Below are 24,724 nucleotides of genomic sequence, written 5' to 3' on the forward strand. Positions count from 1 at the left end.
AGATGCCTATTGGTTATCCCTTATTCATTACTTAATCAGCTAACCCCCTTTTCTAGTTGCACATTTATCAGATGAAACTATGAAGTTATAGAAAGGATAAAGAAATCTGATAGCTACTTTGTTCAATTCATACTCAAAAGGAATATGCCTCTGCTTGAAGACCTTCAAGGAGGAGGACTCCATGACCTCTTCGGATATTCCATTTTATTTTTAGACAGCTCTGATATTTAGGAATTTTTTCTGATGTCAAGCCTAAATTTGCTTTTTATTACATCTCTCTCCATTGCTCCTGGTTCTTCTCTCCAGAGCCAAATGGGACAAGTCTACTCTTTCCTCCTCATACACAAAGTCATTTGTATACAGTAAACATTTAACAAATGTTTGTTGAGTCAAGGCTGGCCTTGAACACTGTCCAGTACTAGCTGCCTGATGAGCCAGCTTATTCCATTTTTTTTTACAGCAACCAGTGTTACGGAGTCTTTCTGTATTATTGCCTTTCTTCTTTCATTATGCCATTTAAACATTTTAAGAAAGTGACCACAGCTCATCTCAATATTTTCTTTTACAGACTAACACTACTCAGTTATTGCAACCCTAATACATGGCTTCCATCCTGGTTGATCCTCTTAAAATGCAATGTTGTTGTTTAGTTGTGGTTGTCTCTTGATGACACCATTTGGGGTCTCTAGGTAAAGATACTGGAGTGGTTTGTCATTTCCTTCTCCAGTTCATTTTATAGATGAGGAACTGAGGCTAGAAGGGTTAAGTGACTTGCCCAGGGTCATGTATCTAATAAGTGTCTGAGGCCAGATTTGAACTCAGCAAGAGTCTTCTTGACTGGCTCACCAGTCTATGCACTATGGCACCACTACATTGCTACAATGGAATTATCCTTAATCTCATACCAGGCATGACTTTTATATTAACGAGGCCTAACAGAGCACCTCCACTAAAGTCCCACTCTCCTATTTTGGTACCTCATGGTGACACATAAAGGTAGACTTGGGTTCTATGAAGGCATGCCAATGGAATACAAATTCTGGTAGGTTCTGCAGGGACAAGAAGTATTTGAATATGATCCTAGTTATGACTGTTATCCAAGTACCAGCCTAAGTCTAGAGAGGTTCATCACCATGTTAACTCTAGGGTGAGAAATTTTCTGACCACAGCAACTCTTAAAAACCATTTGCTAAGTTACATTGATTTGTGATCTGTGTGATCAATAAGAATACCCACAAGGACAAAAATCACAGAACTTTTAAGTATCCAATGACACTGATAACAGTTTTGCTGACAGTCATATTAGAGTGCAGGCTCATGCTAAGCATGCCATTAACTAAAACATTGAGGTCTCTTTCAAATAAATTTCTGTTTATTGTGGCTTCCCCTTCATGTACTGGGTTTTAAAAAATCAATACAGACTTTTCCATTTATCCCTATTAATTCTCCATGTGTTAGTTTTAGGCCACTGTTCTATCCTGTAGAAATGTATCTTTTTAGAATCTTAATTCTGTCATTCAGTGGGTTAACTGTCCCATTCACCTTTATCTCTTCTATAATTTTGTCAAACATGCTATCTGTGCCTTCTATCAATTATATCTCTCTATATATATCTATGTATATGTATATATATATATATATATATATATATATATATATATATATATATATATATATGTACGTATGTATGTATGTATGGACTCTTTGGGTCCATTTGTTCAGTAACACTAACAATTCACATTTATATAATGTTTTAAATCTTATAAAGATTTTTCTACCAGAAAAATCCTATAAAGAATGTAAAGTGGTGTACTTGTGGACTCTATATTCTTACAATGCCTTCGACTAAGAGAAAGCCTCATTAATTGCAAGGAAATTCTTTGAAGAATACCTCCTAGAAGGCTGTGTGGCAATGTTACTTAGCGTGCACTCTGCACAAAAGAATGTTTTCAGCAGGTGCAATTTAAAAAGAGATTTGTCTTCCTGAAGATAGGAGTGAAAGGTGGAATTTTGATAGCTGAGGAGGGGATGCAAAGCTTCCTAGGAGATTCAGTTCAAAAAATCTCCACAATGAGCGAATTTCTCTTTTGGCACCTAAACACTGTAAAAGCTAGAGTCTACAAACAACTCTATATAGTGACAAATACTATCACCCCTTTTGTACAGATGAGGAAAATGAGGCTCAGCGAAGTTTAAGAATTTGCCTATGCTAGTAAGCATCTGAGTTAGGATATGTTACAGTCTTCTCCTGATTCTAAATCCAATTCTCTTTTGCCCATGACACATTGTTTCCAATCACCCTGAACTGTCTAGTTATTCTGTCATCCAGCACCCATCTTTCCATATAGCCCAAAAGGATATCATGAGCTTTGGCAAATGCCTGGATGAAACTGAAGCATATTCTATACAAACTTTTAGAAAGCTAACTATTCAGCAATTGATTTCCCCCTGGTTTAAACTAGTAACTAGCAAAAGTTTCCATCAAGGTTTTAGTCCATAGGCTCAAAAACTGAGAGCTAGAATGGATCTTAGGAATAATTTCACCTAACTCCTCTCTCTTTATAAGTGAGAAAACTGAGGCACTGAGAGGTTAAATTAATTGTCCAAGGTCAGCAGAGAGGTAGGAGTTAAATTCAAATACCATGATTTATGGTTAAACACTTTCCACTTAGTCAAGTTGCTTCTGTGGAATTTTCATGAACATGTTTAATACCAAAACCTGTACCTTCAAATTACTTTTTAAACAACAATTAATTACTTTTGAAATTAGTATATTAAGTGCTGCAAGTACTCAGCACCCAGAGTTAACTGAACCTATCACCATGAAGAATAATAGACTTTAAGAACCTAGTTCTTCATTTAAGTTCATTAAAAACCATTTCTTTATTTCTTCTACTGTTATTTCTATTTTATGAATTTATTGTTGTCATTTTCATTTTAAATTATTGCTTAGTTGATATTTACAATCATAAGATTACTACAGAAAATGTAGTGAAATAGCATCAAAGGAAGGCATACCTTCTAATACCATAGTCTCAATGCCTAGTTTTTGATTGGATGTTTTTTCAATGATTATCAGGGGTTCTAATTATTTTGTGTCATGGACCCATTGACTGTCTGATGAAGCATATGGCCTCTTTCTCAGAATAATATTTTAATGAATAAAATAAATTAGGATTACAAAATAAATTAGTTTTATTGTAATGGAGTTATCAAAATACTTTTTTAAAACAAGTTCATGTACTCCCTGGAATTTATCCATCTATCCCTATGGATCTCTTAGGGGTCTGCAGAACCCAGGCTAAAAACTTCTGGTTTAGATGAATGATAATTATTGAGTTTCCATGGCACTTATTTGTCTGTCTGTCTGTGACTCTCTCCCTCTCTTTCCTTCCTCAGCATTCCTCATGAGAAAGTCAATGAAAACTCGATATGGCACTTTTTAAAATGTTGGGTCACTATTTACAGACGCAGGTAAAAAGTTATTTTCTATCTTTATGGCAAGTAAAATATTTTTTCATTGCTGTGTTATCTGTGATTTCTATAAACCTTCAACAAAACAAAAAGAGGGGAATCCAAGTTTCAAAGTATAAGAATGAAACAGAATAAGGAATTATCATTGATTCACACACTGAAAAACATGCATACATGTACATGTACACACATATATACACATATACATAGATTTGTGAATACGTGTATGTGTGCATACATACATACACACATATATGTTCTACTCTCTTTATGAACTAGAAAACACACTGAGTACTCATACTATAAACAAGGCTAAGGCAGCTTTTAAAAAATATATTTTGAATATATGTTGTTTAACTTTTATAGGTTATACTGCTAGTTCTATAGCTAGCAAATCATTTAAAATTATGACTGGTAATCAAGTTTAATTTGTCAGGTATCTTAATTATATCTAAGATATTGTTGTAATTATCCAATAGAATAATTGCTAACTGAAAATCACTGACAGTTACAGACAGAAACCAAAATGAAAATCGTGGTACATAATAAAGCTTATTAACTTTACAAGCTTTGGAATCTGGATTTTTATAACCCTTTTGACGCTGACTAATGTTTACTTCCTCATATTAATGTTCACAGAGCTAATCTAAGAGGCTTTCACTAAAGCCCAACTTAGATTTCTCATCATGGCAAAGAAATGACCTTGGGTTCTTAGTGGAGAACAAGTTTTAGCAAGTACCTGACAAGTTGCAAAGGCTCTGAGTATGACCAGGCGATGAACTGTGTCTGTTGTACAATTAACAGCTGAACTGAGCTGAACCAAGAATGGCCAAGAAGAGTGGGCACCAGGGAATGAACACTTCTGGTCACAGGAGTTCATTAAGTACACCTCCCTGGGCAAGGAGGTAGTTAATCTGAGGTCTGTAAATGTGTTTATAAAGTGTATTTCAGTACAACTGGTTTCCTTTGTAATCCTACGTATTTCATTTTGTACACTTAAAATCAGCATTCTGACCAAGACACACAAAAGCAGTTAAGAACCCCTGAACTAAGAGGGTGGAAGGGATTTTTTTTACTTTGGAGCAAATACTCACACTAATGAAACCACAGACAGACCTTTCTACGTATTGGGGAATTATAACATAATTCTTTTGTCTACAATGCCAAGCAGATAGGAAATGTTGAATACGTTTTTAGAATCAGAATGTTAGGGTTTGGTAAGACTGTAATAACTTAGTGCATGAGAGGAGGGATGGTGGACAGAACACTGGACCCAACTTCAAAATCCAGTCTCAGATACCGAAGAGTTGTATGACCTTGGGCAGGTCACTTAACCTCAGTTTCCTCAACTGCAGAATGTGAATAGTAATAGTACTTATTTCCCAGAATTGTTGTGAGAAACAAAATATTATTTGAAAAATGCTTAAAGTAGTGCCTGGTGCAGATCACGTGCTTAATGAATGCTTGCTCCTTCCTTCCTCTCACAGAGACTTTAAAGTGATACACATACCTCAGTTAGTGGCAAAATCAGGTTCTGAGACTTTTGCTGCTGGTTCTTTTATTCCATATATTTGAATACATTTCTCTCTATTTTTCACTTTATCTAATCCTTAACAGGGTTTGTTAGAAAATATAACAACACCTCACAGTACTGTTAATACATTAAGGTTTACAGAATATTTCTTCAAAAAAATGAAGAGCTTATGGTATTTAGTATTGGAAGGATCCTTAGACATCATCTATTCCCATTCCTTCATTTTTTTACAGGTTTAAAAACAAAGCCAAATTGTAGCTCAGAGTGGTTAAGTGGTCTGTCCAAAGTCACATAGCAACTAAGTGACCAAACTGGGATTCAAACTCAGGTGTGTGGACTTTGGGTCCAATACAACTATCGCTCCTCATAGGTAAGGCGGTGATGCAGCTTCTAGCATGTTGGGCCTGGAATAAGGAAGGCCTGAGTTCAAGTGTAGCTTCACATACATACCAGCTGTGTGACTGTAGGTAAGTCACTTAGCATCTTTTTCCCTCAGTTTCCTCGGCCTGCAATAGGTATAATAACAGCACCTACCTCTCAGGGTTGTTGTGAGGACCAAATGAGATAGTATTTGTAAAGTGCTTAGCACAAGGCATGGCAACATGGTAGTAACATTGCTTAATAAAAGCTTATTTCTTTCCTTCATAATTTGTCACTGGGAATATATTGCAGCTCAGCTATGCCTAGCATGGGCCTTCAGGTGATTTTTTATTTTAATTCATCAGAGAATATTGTATTACTTATGAATATCTTAACGATGAGGCAGCTAGATGGCACAGTGGATAGAGACTTCGGACTGGAGCCAGGAGGACCTGAGTTCAAGTCCAGTCTCAGGCATTTATTGGCTATGTGATTCTGACCAAGTCACTTAACCCTGTTTGCTTCAGCTTCCTTTATCTGTAAAATCTATATCATTTGTAAATGATCTACAGAAATGGCAAACCACTTCGGTATCTTTGACAGGAAAACCCCAAATGGGATGACAAAGAGTCAGCCACAACCAAAATGACTCAACAACAAAAACTGAAACTCTTGCTTTCACTTATTCTTAATCCAGCATCACCATTTTTTTCTTTATGGCCTTCTGTAATACTATTTCCTCTTATCCACTCCACCCTCTAACTGAATTATATACCATTGTGTCCCATTTCCATACCTGGGGCTTTTCTACCTGCATGCCATTGCTCACAATTGTCCCTGTGGTTGGTATATTCTCTAACCTTTTTGCCTAATTGAAAACCTGCTTATCCTATAAAGTCCAATTAAATACCATCTCCTCATTGAAGTCTTCTCTGATTCTCTAAGTTGATAACAATATCTTTTCCCATATACCTTATTGCTAGAGGTAGCTGTGATATAACAAAATGGGTATGACATTAGGAAATCTTCATTAAAAGCTTTTTCTTCTCCACTGAATCACTTAACTCCACTGTGCCTCATAGTTCTCCTCTGTAAAATGGGGGTAATACTACTTATACAGATGTGAAGTACTCTGTAAATTGTAAAATACTCTGTGTCAGCTATTTTTGTAGAACTTGGCACCTTCCCAGGGTGCTATTTTGTATTAGAGCTATTTGCATACTCAGTGATGAGCATTTGCACGATCCTTGAATACTGTCCAGTATCCTAAGCTAGATTCATAATCACTCAAGAGTTAGTGTAACTATCCACTCAAGAAAAACTAAGTGGATAAAGACTACCTACTGTTTAAGCTATAAAATGCACTTAGATGGAAATGTATATTGTCCACCTAACCCTGTAGGTGGATAGGGAATTTGGTCTCAAATTAATAAGAGGAAAATAGTTGTCTGGTAGCTTATCTTTGGAAAACTAGAAAAAGCTTTTATTGATTTCCAGCCTTCTTGACACAGATGTTCATCATTAAGTACCAATATTTTTGTGGTAATGGTGTGGAGGCAAAATATATAATGCTAAAATTTCTGAAGAAATTAAGTTGAAGATCACTCAAAGGGTCATGGAGAGGTCCAAGTGACCTTCAATACATTACCAAAGACAAACTGTTAGAGGCTATGGGAAGACAGATAGATATATGACCAGAAAAGAAGGCATGCTGGTCATAGATATTCATCCACAGCATATATAATCTACTGAAATGTATGCAGTGTCAAGATAATTAGAGGAAGGCTTCAGACATGATAGGCAGATCTCCTATGGAGGATTTTTGGATGGATATAGACAACACTAGTATAAATTAGTGTGTGGATGGGCTATAATCGGCACTTGCTGGAAGCGTAATCTACATGCATAGATCACTGATTCAATGAAGGTTACTAGATCGTCAGCCTCCTGAGAACAGAGATCTCATCTTATGTAAACTATGTATTTTTATTGGTACACAGCATAGTGCTCTGCACACAGTAAGTGCTTGCTACATATTTGTTAAGTTTGTTTATCTTGAATCTGTTCAATTTACAGGGAGGTAGATTTCAGATAGCATAATGAAAAGCTTGACAACCAAGGCAGTTCAAAATTAGAATGAGCTGTTTTAAGGATGGTAGGGAAAAAGGCTGATGTAGTGCAGGGATTTTCTGTTCACTGGAGGTCCCAAAATGTAGGCTAGATGATCGCTTGATAGAGCCACCGCAGACAGAATTCAGGTTGGAGTTTGGGGTTATGCCAGTTGATCTCCCTTCCAACTCTCAAGCTTCAAGTACGGCAAAAACCCCTCAGATGTTAAATGTACACTCAATGCTATTCATTAATAATTTTCTAAAACAGAATTTAGTAGCAGTTATATTTCCTGTGAGTTCAGGAATATATTGCACCACCCTTGAGTTTATATCAAGGTTATTAGCTTAATTATAAACTATGGAACACTTGGTGTAGGGTGCTCTAGAATGGAGATAGAAGGGGAATAAAATTCTATATTTACCTTAACATGAAATTCATTGTCCAATAAGATGTTCTGAGTCTTCAAGTCATGATGTAGCAGTGGTGGATTCATATTGTGAAGATAATTTACTCCCAGTGCAATTTCGTGGAGAATTCGGAATCTCAGTGCCCATGCAAGGTTGGGATAGTCATTTTTCTTTATTAAAACAACAAAATAAGCATATGGTGACCAAATAGCTAATATTTTACACTTGAAACCTTTAAAAATGTTGGATAAGAAGACTTAATTCAGGGCAGCTAGATGGCACAGTGAATAGACTACCAGCCCTGAAGTCAGGAGGACCTGGGTTCGAATCTAGACTCAAACACTTGACCCCTATTAGCTGTGTCTCCTTGGGCAAGTAACTTAAATCCTGATTCCTAGCCTCCCCACTCCGGGAGCTGAAAAAAAAAAAGGCTTAATTTTCCAGTCCTGCGTTTATATAAAAAAATCCACAATTTCTGTGATTCAGTCATTTAATTTCTTAGTACCTGACCTGCACACCCTCCCTCACTCAAAACAAAGTCAAGTGCAAGTCATGTCATTATTTCTCTGATGGCATGGTCTTCTTCGGCAAGGAAGGACAAACACACGCACCTGAGCTCCTGAACCTTTAGGAGAAAAATGGCCGAAGAGGGGGAGGGTGCTGGATTTGAATCCTACCGAGGAGCCAGAGCTAATTATTAAATTTTCAGTGTGAGCATTTATAATTTAGATATCAACAAGGGCTGCAAATCAGGGCTTAATTTTTTTGTTTGGTTGATTGTCTAGACTTAAGAATATGATAATATGTTAATAATGCACATATGTATGTTAATAATGTTAATTATGAAAATGTTAATAATGCACATATGTATATTTTGTCTTAGAGCAGAGGTTCTTAATCTTTTTGGTGTTGTGGAGTCCTCAGATTGCTTTTGAAAGCATAACATAAAATACAAATAATTGCAAATGAAACCAGTATTGAAAGCTAGCTACCAAACTATCAAAACAAACAAATTCAAGGTCTTTAGGCTAAGGATCCCTGTCTTTAGTAAAAACATAAAAGCCAGCAAAAGGGTAATTAAATTTAAAAAAAAGATTCTAGATATATTGAAAAGGTACTATCCCTTCATTTTATCTCATATATACTCACTCAATTGGTTTAGTCAGAGCTACACTTTTAACCCGAATTTCTCTTATGATAAAATTGACTTTGGCAATGAGCAGTGAGCTGCAAAGCTTGTGGATGAAAGCTATTACCAGCAGGCTGCTGGTAAATGATTAACCACCACTCTCCAAAAATGCATGACATACTTTTAAATTTAATACTATGAATTATTTTATATTTAAATATGTTAACATAAAGAAATATAATGAATACCTTAATATATTACATTACATTTTAATACTTTTAAGTATTTTATATCTTAATATATTAACACAGTAATATATAATTTATTTTAAAATATTACAACTACATTTTAATACTTCTAAGTTTTTAAATTTATCATTTTCTTAAGTCTGGACAATCAAGGCAATAAATCAAGCCCAACAGGTAGTATTTGCTGATTTTTGAGGTGTAAATACTTACCATTAAAATGTAATGATTGTCTCAGGAATCCTCTGGCAAATCCTTAGCTGGGTATTAGCTTGCACTTTCCCTCATTTCTGCCCTTTCCCTATCAGATCTCTGCAAGGGTGAATACAGACGAGCATGAGGGGCAGGTGTTCTAAAGGTAAAGCACTAGAAAGCCTTCCTAAAAAATATTTTGATCCCTCTCTCACCCAATGCAGAGGCGACCTCCACAGTATTTTCACTTATGTATAGAGCAACATCAACCGCATATATACTGGCAATGATGAAGGCTTTACCACTGAGGGCTTTGATGACTCTTGTTTTCATTCAGCGAGGTTTCCCTTCCCCAACCAAGCTGAACAAACAGGAGTCACTCTAAGCACCACATCAACTTGGTGCAAAACAAAGAGAAAGTAAAGAAAGCCTTCCCTTACCCTGTGCAGGAGCTCGTTGAGTGATCCATTGCTCATGTATTCAGTGATTATTCCCAAGAACTCAGGCTCGTAACAAATTCCCAAAATTGGAAGGATATAACTAAATCTTGCTTTGTGTAAAATCTTGGCTTCTTTTAAGATATCGCTTATTTCACTAGAAGAAGAAAACGCATGATTTATTTTAAGTAATGAAAAACAAATACTTACAGCAATTCCAGTAGCTAGTCCTGATTCATCACTAATTAGCCGTGTGAACTTTGGCACATTTTTTTTTAAAATGCTCTGTGTTTTAACTTCCTCATCTTGAATGTACTAAAACAGCTATCCTTCCCACTGCACAGATTATCATGGGCATAAAATAACATCAGGGAAAGCATCTGAATGGTAAGAAGTGCTAGACTAATGTATGGGACTACTATGAGTATTAAGCTTTAGTTAGAACAAGAGAAAAGATGTGTTTGGAAAACACCTAAATTATCATCAGTTTAGTGAGTGAACCATAATTAGTAAATACTGTAAATTGAACAAATGACTGAAGAAAACATTGCATTTATCTATAACATGAAGACAGCAGGTTAGAGAGTTGGCCTTAAAGCCGGGGAGACCTGACTTCCAGTTCTATGTCTAACAGCTACTTGAATGTCTGACATTGAGCAAGTCACCATTACCAACTCTCTAAGATTTAACAGATTGTGAAGAAGTTATCTACCTGCCTGCACTGGTAGAGGAAATTTCCTCATCCTAAAGTTCCCTATATAAAAAAAAAAATCCCAAGTCCAGTACCTTTGCTCTCTGTATACTAACTTACCCCACAAAACAAAATTCTCATTATCCTATTAGAATGCTGTGAATTTTGAAAATCTGAAGGGATTAGCTGCACAAGGCTCAAAGGCCCCCAAACCACATTTTGTTAAGAAAAGAATATTGGTCTAGAACTCCACCCAGTTGGTTCCATACCTCAAGTTCCCCTTTTGGAATGAACAAAATTTTCCCATAGGAATTTATCAAATGGGTACTGCCATGCTAGCTAGATATGAGTGATTTTTTAAAAAATGATACAGTGTGCTTTTAAGGAGTTTATAATCTAGTAAGGGAGGAAGAAAGAAAAAAAAACCTATAGTACAAAGTAAAAAGCTCTATAGACTCATAGATTATTAGCCAAGAAGGGACCTTGGAGATCATCAAGTGTAAATCCCTCATTTTACAAATAAGGAAACTGAGGTCTGGAGAGTGAGTGATTTGCTTATGGTCACCCAGTGATACAATGGAATTTGAACTCAAGTCTCCTGATTCCTTGTCCAAGAAAGGGCCACAGAGGCCATATAATCCACCCCTTTCGTTTTACAGATGAGGGAATTGAGTCTCAGAGAAATTCAGTGATTTGACCAAGGTCATATAAGAAGTAAGTGGCAGACCTGGGATTTCAGCTCAGGTCCAATAACTTCAGATTCAGTGTTCTTTTTGTTTGTCCTGGAAAAAGTGTTAGGATATGGACAGGTGGAGATGTTGCTGGGAGAGGGCAGATGGAGAGAAAGATACAAACAAAAGGTTAGTAGGGTTGAGACCTGTGAATTCATTGCCATATGGACCTCGTGAGTGAGTAAACTCCTTCAAACATTTCAGGAGGGCCTCTTCTTGTGTGTCAAAGGGTTGCCTAGAAGATTGAGAAGCTTAGCTTTGGCTCAGGGTCAGACATTCAAGTATCTGACTGAGGTAGGATTCAAACCTGGGTCTTCCTGACTCTTAGAAATACTATGTAATGTTTCCTCTTGATAGAACAAAAGAACAGTTAAAGGAAATTGTTGGGTCTTTTTTTTTTTTTTTGACAAGTAGCCCCGTTGAGTATGTATCAGAGAAAAAATAGGAGATAAGGAGCCAAAGGCTAGCTGGGGCATAATATTGGAGAGTCTTAAATGTCAGGCTAAAGACTATGGACTTTATCTGGTAAACAATGAGGAAATGACAAGAGTGTCTGAGAAGGGGAATGACATAAGTAGAGATATGCTTTTGGAAGATTAATATAGAGAAGGTTACAAGATAAAATTAGAACCTTAGAGAGAGATTGGAGGGAATATTTTAGGGAAGATATAGTGAGGGACTGATTTGGGGTTGGAGCAGTAGCAAAGGAAAGGAGAGGATGGGTTGAATTGACACACAATGTGTCACAATGTGAAGAATCACACAGGATAGGGTGATTAATCGGAGACCAGCGACAGCAAGCGGTCAGGAGTCAGAGGACTCCAAGGTTTCTAGTCTAAGAGGCGAGAATGGCAGTGTCATTAATTGAAAAACAACAGGAAAGTCAGGAGGAGGAGCTGGTTTCAGGGTAAAGATGAGTTGACTCTTCAGCCACTTTGGCATTTCCTGGACTAAGGAGAATGAGAGCGATTCCAGATCAGACACTCAGACTTGCCCTGAACTATTTCAAGAAGTAGAGGCAGGGAAGATAACATTTATGAGATAATCTCACGGCCCAAAAGCAAGAAAGAAGGTAGAACTGAAGACTCCTGGGCAAGGAGACATAATGTTAGATAGTGGTCCTGGGGCTAAAGTTTCAGTTCAGCTTCAAACGATACCTAGCATAGTGACCAGCAAACAGGTCTCAACTAATGTTTACTGAACTGAATGGAAGCATCCCTCTTCTACCCTGACCCTTTACTTTTACCAAAAGTGAGATGAGGATTCCTGCTAGGCAGATAAATGGGTCGGGGGAGGATAGCATATGGTAGCAATGTACTTTGTCAAGTTTTATGAAGAAGAACAGAGCTAATTTTTTTTAATGATTTTAATACACTTCAGGATTTCAGAGTGGAGGAAATAAGCCTGTCAGATTTAATCTATCTAATATTAAAACATGCACTTGGAAAAAGAAAAATCAATTGTTCTGTCCACAGGCCACCAAATATCTAGCCTGGTTTTCTGCCTTCTCCATTTTTCTTTTTCCTTTTGTCTTTTCTAGAGGAGAAGGAGGATCTATCATTTCAACCACAATGCTGATTGGATAGAAGGTAGAAGTTGCACATTGCCACCTTGCTTCTGAAATAAGAATGAAGAAATTTTATGGCAGTATAAATATTTTCCCCCTCTACACTTCTCCCTATCCCTCTCTATGATCACAAAAGACAAAATGGTACATGAGTTCTCACAGTCACTATTCCTAGATGTCTCAAATTTCCAGAACCAGTACTAAGACAGTCAATAAAATAAAAGTGAGGTTTTGCAAAAGGATTTCAGTTCGAGAGGTGAATGGGATGTCAGAGGCTATTTAGTTCAGCTCCTTCATTTTACAGATGAGGGACCTGAGGCTCAGAGAAGTTAAGTGACTTTTTCAAAAGTCGTGTAGATCTTATCTAAGGTGAGATTGAAGCCAGGTCCTCTGATTCCACAACCAGTATTCTTTCTACTGAAAACTGATTCCTCTCAGACCATGTTTTCTTATTTTTGGTTCCAAAAAATGGTCACTGGCCAAGAAGCAAGAATATTATTATCCTCAGTTTATAGATGAGGAAAGAAACTGTGAGTCAAGGCCTGCCCAGCCCTGCATTTAGCCTAAGTAAATGCTGCTTTCTTAACGACCAGAATGAAAGCATTACAGTCAGACCTTAGCAACAAGTGGGAGAACAGGATGCACTGTGAAAAGTTGCACAGGCTTGAGAGGAATTTGATTCACTGTTGTTTAAAAATTCTTTCAGATGGAGTGTTGTTCAGGAGAAAGTACTAAGTCCAAAATTATGAGGACTCCATCAGAGTGCCCTGTGCCATCACATATTAGCTGTATGATCTTGGCCAAACCTTGTAGAGACTCTCTGGGACTCCATTTATCACACAGGATAAAATTACTTGCACACCCTACTTCACAGGCTTGTCTTCTGAGCCACAATTCACACTTATGTAACATGGTAAGTTGTGCAAAACTCTCAATTTACAATTTAGTGAAGTAAGGGGTACAAATATCCTCACTTTACAGATGAAGAAATTAAGGTTCAGACTCCCTTATGATCATGTAGGTAGGTCATGTCCAAAGCAGGATGCAAACCCAGGTCTCAATTTCACTCTATACACTACCCCGTGTTGCCTCGGAATTGATGAGTGTAAGTTACCTTATAGCTATAAAGTGATATTCAAACTCCCATTACTCCTACTCAGGCAGAATCAGGTATCAAATATCTAATGGGCTCATCAGTGATAATTATATGTAACATTTGCAAAGGAAAACCTAAAATATATCCACTCTTATCAACAACTACTTGGAGTCAGCTACCGATAAATTCCTAACATCAGTTCCTCCAAAACAAAGGGGGCCAGAGTTAACAAACATCAAATCCTACACATCATCAGATTTGACTCTAGCGTAAAAGTGAGAGGAAGCAAACTTCATAGATGCCCGAGCATCTAATGCTGCCTAAGAGGGCTACTGAAGCCTTAATAGCTGGCTACTTCCCATTTTTAGATGTTAATAGTTGAAGATAAGGTGGGAATGGGGGTTGGGGAGTGCAACAAGGGGAGGGGATCTTGACAGCCCTGAGAGGTAGAACCTGGCGGAGACTGAGCAATATTTTAAAAGAGGATTTAGAAAGAAAACACATACTACGTCTTTCACTAGGCTGTAGTTTAATATTACAAATCTACATACATTTGTAGCAGAAAGGTCCCTTAACCTTGAAGGTAAAACAAACAAATAAAAACCCTGAGTTTTCTGCCACCATCAGACCTTGGGCAAATCACTTAACTTCCCTGGATCCTCCTTTTTACTCTTGTAAAATTAAGAGGCTGACTTGCTTATGTCTCTTATAAGTTTAGGCTTCTATGATTCTGTGGGAGAAGAAAGTGTTTAGGTCATGAAAGTGAGACCACTGCAAAGTGACTGTAGGGTACAGTGAAGTTACAAAGGAAAGAACAGTGTACACACAGACTAGCATCTATGTCTAGAGTTGGCACAAACAGAATTGAAGGCTTGTGTTGCTAATATTTCTGGAACTGAAATCGAAAGGAGAGTTTCCTCAAACTTTAACCATTTCCCTTAAATCGACCAGTGGCCATTAGAGACAGTCTCCCACCAGTTACCACATACAATAAGAATGAGAGGTAGGTTCTCCAGCCTCCAGTGACTTCAATTCCAGAGTGGACTAGGAGGAATAACTCAAGTCTAATGTGCTATGGTATTTAAAATTTCTTAAAGTCAATCAACAAGAGGCACAACCATCAAAAACAAAACAAAAACCTTACTGTACCTTTACAATTATATATATTTTAAATGGCATATCCATAAAGGCCAAACACAAAACCAAAGCAAAGCAAAGGGAGGTGCATTTAGGGATGGCGTGGCAATGATGTGGGGTTTGGGATTTAGGAGACGGGCTGAAATCTGATTCTGGTCTAAGAAAAGGGACAAAAGAGCTGGATTTTCCCCACTCCCCTCTCCCACCTGCTTCTCCTGTAAATCACACGGCAGCCCGATTCAGGAGGAGGTGCCCGGCGGAGCAGGGAGGCGCTCACCTGCATAGGAGAGCATGTGCGCGCGCGCCTGTTACCTGACCACATCCACGAGCCACAGAGGGTATAGGGAAGGATCGGAGTGGTGGGAGTGCACCTTTAGGTGGCGGAGACCTGTGGCCCCCGAGGAAGGGCCGCGATGGTGAGGGTCATTACCTTTCCTGCAATGGGGACTGGAAATGCAGTTGCTTCACTGCCACCTGGACGCGCCAGTCGGAGTGGCGAGCCGAGTACACGGTGCCTGATGCCCCCCGGCTCAGGAAGTGCAGATCGGCGAGCTTGTAGTAAGGGATGGTGGGCAAGGAGCTGGAGATGGCTAGGCTGTCCCCGTTCATCCTCCTAGCCAGACCGGGAGGAGACAGCCCCAACTCTTCCAGCGAAAGTCCGGTGTTTCTGGAGGGACGGTTCCGCTTTGGCAGCGCTACTACGCTCCCACCTCCCGCTGCGGGAGCGCGGGCATTGGTGCTTCTCCCCTCCCCCCGGAGGGCAGCGGTCTGAGACTGGCTCCCTCCCCTTTAGCACCCTGAGAAAGTAAAGTCCCTTTTCCCCGACTCCGCTAACCCTCCCCGGCTGCAATCCAAACAGCCTCTGCAGTGCTTCGAGCCGCCCACAGCCCCGAAGGTGCTCCCCAGAAAGCGAGGGCAAAGTCCCGCCGAAGCTGCTCCGGTCTCAATGGGTGCTGCTTCTCTCCACCCGAGACCTACTCCCCCAGCCTTGGAGGAAACTGAAGAATTCTCCCGAACTCTGTGTGGGTCCGGCTCCGGCTGCTCCTCCCTTCCCAAGCTTGCCAGGCTACGTCAGCAGCTTAAAAGCGTCTCCAGCCTTGGATCCTGGCACTGGCCGCTCAGCGCACACTCCTCTTCCTTCCCCTCCCGGCTCCTCCCGCGCCGGGATCACCCGATTCAGTCCCTCACCCCCTGTGCCTCCGAGATCTCAGGCTCCGTGCCAGCCCTCTCAGCGTAAGAAGCCAGCCTCCAGGTCTCCACCCTGGGAAGACGCCTCCTCCTCTGAAAGGACTGTGGGGATGCTGCGCACGTTGTATGGGCTGTGGGGGAAAAGTTTCGCTCTAGAGTTTTAAAGAAGCGAGGCGATCGATCAGGAAACTCCTCTTTTGTTTTTTTTGTTTTTTCCTTCTACTCTCCCTTGGCTTCAGGAAAAGCCACACTTTCTTTTTGGGAAAACCCCTAAGTGTGCCCGGCCGGTTCTTTTCCGCTTGGTCAGCGGGATCTTCCATTCTCATTCCAGACTGCACGTACAACTCGGAAATTGCCAAACTGGAGAGCCAAGTCTGAGGTGGGGGAATTGGTGGGGCGGCTAGGGGAGAAAGTGCCAGCTGAACTGGATGGAAGACCTTGGTGAGAAACACTGGAAAACGTTGTTTTTGGAAGGGTTTATAAAATAATAAATTCTGACCTTTTTGGAGGGCGCCACGTGTTGGAGAATAATAAAGTCCCAGTCCCAGAAATCAGGTATTGCTTGTCCTACACTGTCTTTCCCATTGCTCCATCGATATAGGAGCTGCAGGGAAAGAAACCTATCATAATATATTATAAAGACATTTTACTCTTTTAATTCTTCCCCTCGAATCTTTTCTTCCTTCTCTTCATCTTTATTCCCCTATCAGCATATAAAAGTAGGATAAATGGAAAAGAAGGAAGGAAGGAAGACATTTCTCTGAATTTGCTCAGGGCTCCAGCTTTTGTAGGTGTCTAGATTTAGAACTGGAAAGGATTTCTGAGGTTGTATAATCCAACTTCACTTGGAGGTGAGGAAACTGAGTCCCAGAGAGTTAAAGTGACTTATCCAAGGTCACAGAGTGTCAATAAATGTCAGGGATTTGAATTCTGGTCTTTTGGCTTTGAAAAAATTGGGTACCTGAATCATTACACCAGGCAACCTCCCTTTGAGGGAAAAAAAAAAAATCTGACCAGTTAATTTTTTTTTTTTTTTTACAGAAAAGATGGACTAAATTTCTCATTGTTTTGTTTTTTTTCTCATTTGCCCACATTCCTTTGATGAGGATTTTGTAACTTTGTCTCTTTAGAAGGAAACTCAGATCTCAAATCTTGTATTTCTATCAAACCAAGCTTTGGCAATGAGTTACTTGTCCCTCTTTTATGGAAGGAATTGGGGTAGTTAGGGAGAAGAGAGAGGCTTTATGTGAGATTTCCAGTTTTGCTGATGGGGAAACCATAGTCCAGAGAAGTAAAATGACATGCACAAAATCGTCAGGTGCTATTGAGCCCACTGTGGGATGAATGTGGCAGCAACAGCAGAGGTAATCATCTAAACAATAGACTTGTAGATGTGGAATATCTGTCTGCTGTAGGCATCCTCATATTACTACTGTTACTTGAAGGTTGAGTAGCCATTATTGGTTTCATCAAGTATAAAATTATAACAAAAATCTTAAACTTCTCTTCTACTTTAAAATGTTTTCCTTTAGAGCAGCCGTGCCAAACTCAAAAAAGAGAGGATCATATATTGACTTAGAAAAAGGCAAATTAACATTACCTGTGTTGGATTGTATTTTTTTTTTTTAATTTTGTAAAACATTTCTCAATTGCATTTTGATTTGCTTAAATGGGCATTCAGCTAGGCCTCTTGTGGCCTATAGACTTCCAGTCTGATAGCTTTGCTTTAGAGAAATAGTTTGATAGATGGTGCTTTATCACACACTTGATATCCCACTGCTGATGGTGATCTAAAAGAATTCTACTTATGACCCCAGCCTGTAATTTAATTTTCCTAGATCACCATGTACTCCTCGAGTAGGTAGGATTTATGGAAATGAGCTGTAATTGGACTTCTAAACCTTTTCAGGTCTACCCAAATTCATCTTTATTTTTGCAAAACTCTAAACAATAGCCTATTTATTTGAAATATTTAAGAGAAGGCCCCTAAAGGAAAATCTAAGGTGCCTCACTTTACACCAGATCCAGGACACAGCCTTCATCTTACAGAATTAATATCTCCATGTCCTACAAAGGCAGACAGGCTTGGAGGGGGACACAGGGTGGCATGTGGCCAGGGAGCCTCTATGCACAGAAAGCTTATAGACCACAGGAATAGAGAAATCCAGGATGGTCTTCTTGAGCTCTTAGGAACATGCTTCAGACTACCTTGAAGTTCAGACATCTAATTAATTAGCTCCAGTACTTTGGCCATGTCAACAAGTCTAGCATCAAGCATTTGTTCATCTTGTTATGTTCTAGGCACTGTGCTAAGTCCTGGGGATACAAAGAATGAAAGAAAGAAATATAGTTCTTGCCTTCAACGAGCCTAAATTCTAATTGGTCATGATGTCGCTCAGTGTTTACTGTATTATTTTTGAAATCTTAAGGGTAGAGGCAGAATGTGATGGTCTAGTCCTTAATGGCCTCAGGAAGGATAGAGACCTTGAAGTTAAGAAGATTTGGATTTAAATCTTGTCTCTGACACATATCTGTTATGTAACTATAGACAAGTAACTTAAACTAACCTTTGATGCCCCGGGAAATTCTCAAAGATTAAAATATATACATGATTTGTATTTACAGATGGATTTTGCATGCTGAGAGTTCTCTACATTGATGAACTCATGAGTTAAGACAAAAACAAAGACAAAATATTTGTATATTGTGTTCTGCTGATTGCTGAAGGATTTGACTACTAATCATCTAATATGCTGCTAAAATTCTCACTGTAGATCTAATAAAATTTAATATAGAATCTCAGAGTTTGAAGGAATTTCACCAAACATCTAGTCCAGTCCAAACCTTTAAAAGAATGCCTCCTACGTTTTGCCCAATAAATGGCTACTCAGCTTTTGTCTAAGAACTACCTGTGAGGAGAAAATCCATTACTTTTCAAGTCAATCTGTTTCACTTTTAAAATTAAAAAAAAAATGAGAGCTAACATTTATATAGGAGTTACTATGTGCCAGGCACCTTAGTAAGTGCTTTGCAATTTTTGTCTTATTTAATCCTCACAACAACTCTGGGAGGTAGGTGTTATTATTATCCCCATTTTACAGATGAGGAAACTGAGGTAAACAGAGGTGAAGTGACTTTCCTGGGGTCACACAGGTCATAAGTATCTGAGGTCAGATTTGAACATGAATCATCCAGATTTCCCACCTGGAGCTCTATCTACTTCTCCATTAATCTTTTAAATTGATCCAATAGTAAGGAAGTTTCTTCTTGAAGTCATGCCTTAATTTGCCTCTTTGAAAATTCCAACCCTTACTACTAGTTCTGCTCTTTGTGATCAAATAAAACACATTGAATTCCTTTTCTACGTGAAAGTCTTTTTTCTTTTTTATTAAATTTTATTTTTTCAATGAACAAAAATCTATTTCCTTTCTACCCTGTATCACTGAAAAATAATTTTTAAAAAATCTTTCTTGATAACCTTTCAAGTTCTTGACACCTGTCATGACCCTCCTGCGTCTTTTCTTCTCTAAATTAAACATCTCAGGTCTCTCAACTGATTTTCATATGTCAGAAAATTAAAGCCCTTTACCATACTGGTTTCCTCTTTTGAATATTCTTAATTTATCCATATTCTTCTTAAAATGTGCCCCCAAATGATCACAATACTCCCAATATGGTCTTACCAGATCAGAGTTCTACCTCCTTGGGCTAGAAGTAATGCCTCTTTTAATGTTATCTAATTTTGTGTTAGTGTTCTTAGCTTTCATTTAGCTTGACTCATATTATTCTTGTAGAAAAGACGGCAAGATAATGAGATAGACAACAGTATAATTCTATGGATTTATAGCTGGTTAAATGGCCTGTCATTAAAGGTTTATTGTTAATTTGGAAGGAAGTCTCCTGTGGAGTACCAAGGGATCTGAGCTTAGCTTTGTACTGTTTAACATTTTTTGTCATTAACTCAGATTAACTATAGATGACATGCTTATTGAATTTACACATATCATAGAACTGGAAAGAATTCTTAACACAATGAATAACAGAGAAAGAATCTAAAAAGATCTTAGAAGGCTAGAATTTGGGGTCAAATTTCACAAAATGAAATTTACTAGAAATAAAGTATTGCACTAGAATTAAAAAAATCAAATTCACAAATATAAGATTGTGAAAGCATATTTAGGAAGTAGTTTGAAGAAGGAAAAAAGGCAGAAGGGGCCATAAACAGGAGTTTTGCTATCTTATTAAATTATATATTATATGTATACTTGTGTATATCTTAAAAAGAAACTGAACTAACAGAAGTTTGGTTTCTCATATAGATCTGTTTGCTCTCTGTTAAAATATCTGTGTTGTGGAGGTTTTGGTGGACCATAGACTAAATATCAGTAATAATGTAATGTGACAGCTAGAAAATCTAGTATGATCTTGGACTGCATTAAGAGCAATATAGTTTCTAAGAATAATAAGGAGGTGTATGGTCATGCTGTACTTTGCTCAGGTCAGACCATGTCAGGGGAAGAGCAGGCAGCATACTGTAGCTAGAGGCATGTCCTGGGGAGCGTGGAAGTCTGTGATTCTGGGACAGAACTTTTCTGTCTACTATCTTTGGAAACGGTGATGAAATGAGAGAAGAGAAAAGAATATTGGATAGAGCTTTGTGGTGTACTTACAGTTGGAGGCTGTGTTGTGGCTAATATCCAATAAAGGATACTGAGAAGGAGCAGTCAGTTAGGAAGAGAAGCAAGAAATTGTCCTGAAAACCTGGAGAGGAGAGCTAGCCAGGTGACGGTCAACAGTATCAAATGCTGCAGAGATGTCAAGGAGAATGAGGATTGAGCATGCTTCCTGTTTGATAACATTAGACAGGACAAGAGCCCTACAGTAAGCTACTCCAGGCCATTATGCTGGTTCATATTCCACTGGTCCCTTCAATTCAGCCAATATTTATTGAGTACCTGAAATTAAACTAAATAATTTTTCCTTTAAGAAGTCAGGCTATAACCTGTATTAATCTCTCTTTAAAATTATGCATGGTTTTGTGCCAATAAAAATTAGGGATGTAGAGCTCAAATCAGTATGAAACCTGTGCTTCACATGACAAGTTCTCTGTAGCAACATCTATGCAAGTTCCAACTTGGAGGGGAGCGTAAAATTGTGGCTCATATTATGTGGGTCAAAAGTGTGTCTGATATGATTGGGGAAGGTGTGTCCTCTAGAAAGTCTGGAGGATTTGTTGTGGTGAATCACGATAGGGTGCTGAATAATGACAGCAGATGATGCATAATGCTTATTGGGATAATAGGACATGAATAACCACACTGTTTTTCCTGCAATGGATTATGTAATATTGTATAGCAACATAGATGTAGTCATATTGTTAACAAAATGCCATGTAGAGATTGAGGTAGGTCATTCAAGATAGAGCCGTTGATTCCTTATCATAATTAAACACCCTAAAGAAATGGAGATGATTTATATGGTGTAAATATTTCTAAAGGCATTCTTTCTGTAAAGGGATTCTCCCTCTCTCTCTCTCTCTCTCTCTCTCTCTCTCTCTCTCTCTCTCTCTCTCTCTCTCTCTCTCTCTCTCTCTCCATCCATCCATCCATCCCTACATCCATCCCTCCAAGAGAATGAGAGACAGACAGACATAGTCCAGGAGGTCTGGAGGAGGGAACATCTCTTCACCTCCTCCTCTGCCTTCCTTTCACCCCTCCCTTCCATAACCCCCATTAATCATATCACTTTGAAGTGGTTCTATACACACTAGACATGCAGATAGAGAGAGGTAGTTATTCTAAGAAGGAAGCATCTTTAAGGAGGAAAGGGACTTCTGGCTGCAGAAAGGGAAGCCATCTCTATATCCAAGAGAGAGCTAGCCCTGGCATTTGAGAATTGAGCTGAAGAGCAGACCCTTAGAACGCACCTGAGGTAACATGGAGAGAACTATAGCTGTAACTGTCGCTCCCTTCTGCATCAATCTAGGATACTTTCACTAACACACATGGCATCTGTGGGAAAAAATAGGCACAGACTTAAAACATAATGGCAGTGAGGTGCCAGTGTAACAAATGTAAATCCAGGCTACTGATGACTTTGGTAATATGATCTGGAAGTCTTTTCTCTCTTAGGGAATCCTCACAAACTTCTCCCTTGGGCTCAGTGTTTCCCTTCCTAGGTTGGTTGCTGAGCTGATTAGGGGAGAGGAGATTGAAATCCCTCCTCTTCTCACTGCAGGTGTATCTTCTACAGGCAACTCCTAGGCTGAATCATCTTCCACTCTTAAACTCCTGGATGGCTTTCTTTCTTTTTTATGGGCTCAAGATGGTTTTGGTGGTGTTGGTGTGTGTGTTGTAATTGATCTGGCTAATCATTGTTTTCTGTGTGGTATCAGATCCCTTTTATACAATGAACAAGGCCTTATGATCCTCTCCAGTTGAGTTACGACCTTCTTCAAACTTTCTTGTGGAGTCTAGAAATATTTCTAATACATAATTATGCTTTTTCACACCTTGTTGTAGGGCTGTGGTAAAACTCTTCAGACACCTCATTATACCTTTAATATTACAAGGGGTTTTATAGCTCAGCAAGAGGTGATTATATACTTGACAAAAATATGCTTAAATCAGCTTAGCTTTTAATATAAAATGTAATTGTAAATTACACTTTCCCCCTTCATGTCTTTCTTCAAAAGAGTTAAATGGAAACTTATTTCTATTAGCTGGGCTGGTGGCATGTGTCCCTGCTACTGGGAAGCCTGAGGCTTGTGGATTGCTTGAGCTCAGGAGCACCAAGCTACAGCAGTGTTAAAGCCCACAGGCAAGGACCCTCCTAGAAGCATGCATTAAAGTACTGGAAAGAAAGTCTTGTCTTAGCTTTTTTTTCATTTTGAAGAAGTTGATAAACTTCACAAGTGGTAGCTAGAATGTCTACTCTCTTAACTGTAACTGACAACAGCCCTGTAGAAGAAACTAGCCATGGCTATAATTAACAACCACCTAATGGCTCTAGTCAGGTGGCCACAATGACAGCAGATGATGCATAATAGGGTTATTGCCTAACTTGGGAGTTTAATTAGATGCCCTAGTGAGAGGAGTAAATAGCTTTCTGAGAAGTTCTGCCAGGTTAGGAATTTCCCCAAGTTTATCACTAACTGAAACTTTGGAAGCTCTATTCTGAAGACAATTTTTGATATCCACTCAGCCACACTGTACAGAACAAGAATTCTAGCTGAATCTGTGACTAAGTACCATTTGGATCATCATCTCCCCTAAGATCCTGGGGTAAACAGACTAGGACCCTGGACCCAACAGCCTTGAGATTAGTACTCCCCAAATCACCTGACTTGCTTCCAGCTTAACCCAAACTGCCACTAATGAGGGAAGAAATCATTGTGGAGAGGGAACCTACCTTCAAATAAGATAATATTTGTCAAGTGCTTAGCCTAGTGTCTCATATGTAGTAGTTGCTTAATAAATGCTTATTCCTTCCCCTCCCTCATCACCACTGATAACAACTGCTGATGAGTTGAATGGCAGTACCCCTTTAACCATCAGTCCTGAGTCTAGTCCCTCTATCACAGGCATCATCTGGGGAAGCAACTCCTGTGGAGAAGGGGCCAGTCATCCCTACCAACTGCCGTAAGCTATCCCTACCATCTACTTTGCTGCTACACTTGAAAAACCATGGGATTTTCCCCTCTGATTTATAGCAGAAATCTTCCACATGTGTTGTCTCACTCATTAGAAAGTGAGCTCGTAGTGAACGTATATTGTCACACTTTTCTATTTGTATTCTCATAGTAAGCCCTTAATATATGCTTCATTCATTCTTGCTACAGAAAAAAAATGAGAAATTGTTAGGTGTCTTGGGGTGAAGGGAAAAGGTAGGAGCTTTGAAGGGGCCTAGCACAACAATCAGTCACTTCCCTTATTGTCTAACCCCTGCCTTTTCCTGGCCAACCATCAGGTTGTGTTCATCTTTCATTTTTGAAGAAGACTATGACATTATAGAAATGATGACATGACTTGCACTTGACTTTGTTTTGAGTGAAGGAGGGTTGTGCAAGGTCACCAGCCTCACTTTCTCCTCCTGAGCCATCTGGATCCAGTGACCAGATATTCATCAGGATGACTGGAGATGGCCCAGGATGCAATGGGAGACCTTGGCTTTTTAGGCTAAGCCCTTTTCAGGTACTCACTTAAAGTGAATTAAAGAGGCCATTCAGTGAATTGGCCTCTTTAAAAAGTAGTTGGGGAAGGCCTCTTTAAATAGAAAAGAAAAAATAAAGAAAGAAAGAAATCAAGCTGGGGGGGTGGGGGAAGGAGCCAAGCATCAGGAGGATTTGCAAACACCTCAGGCCTGGGTTTATTCTGCAAATGAACTTGTTTAAATTCTCATTAAACTCCAGTTTGCCCAGTCACT

At 38.9% G+C, this 24,724-nt stretch overlaps 1 protein-coding gene across 3 annotated transcripts in view; it reads right to left on the bottom strand.

Annotated features, from left to right (window-relative positions):
• The window catches only part of RIPK2 (receptor interacting serine/threonine kinase 2), a 52,656-nt gene extending 35,353 nt beyond the window's left edge, over positions 1-17,303 (bottom strand). For 2 of the 3 annotated variants that reach the window (XM_072603622.1, XM_072603621.1), the window contains exons 1-3: positions 15,543-17,303; positions 9,894-10,047; positions 7,902-8,057 (exon numbers count right to left, since the gene is read on the bottom strand). In XM_072603622.1, the coding sequence (XP_072459723.1) occupies positions 7,902-8,057; positions 9,894-10,047; positions 15,543-15,721 (489 nt within the window). In that variant the 5' untranslated portion in view covers positions 15,722-17,303. Of the gene's footprint in view, positions 1-7,901; positions 8,058-9,474; positions 9,574-9,893; positions 10,048-15,542 lie in introns of those variants that run through there. The other variant, XM_072603623.1, reaches the window with a different exon arrangement.
• Positions 17,304-24,724: the final 7,421 nt, after the last annotated feature.

Source organism: Notamacropus eugenii, chromosome 4 (assembly GCF_028372415.1).
Source record: "Notamacropus eugenii isolate mMacEug1 chromosome 4, mMacEug1.pri_v2, whole genome shotgun sequence".
In the NCBI taxonomy this organism is placed as follows: Eukaryota; Metazoa; Chordata; class Mammalia; order Diprotodontia; family Macropodidae; genus Notamacropus; species Notamacropus eugenii.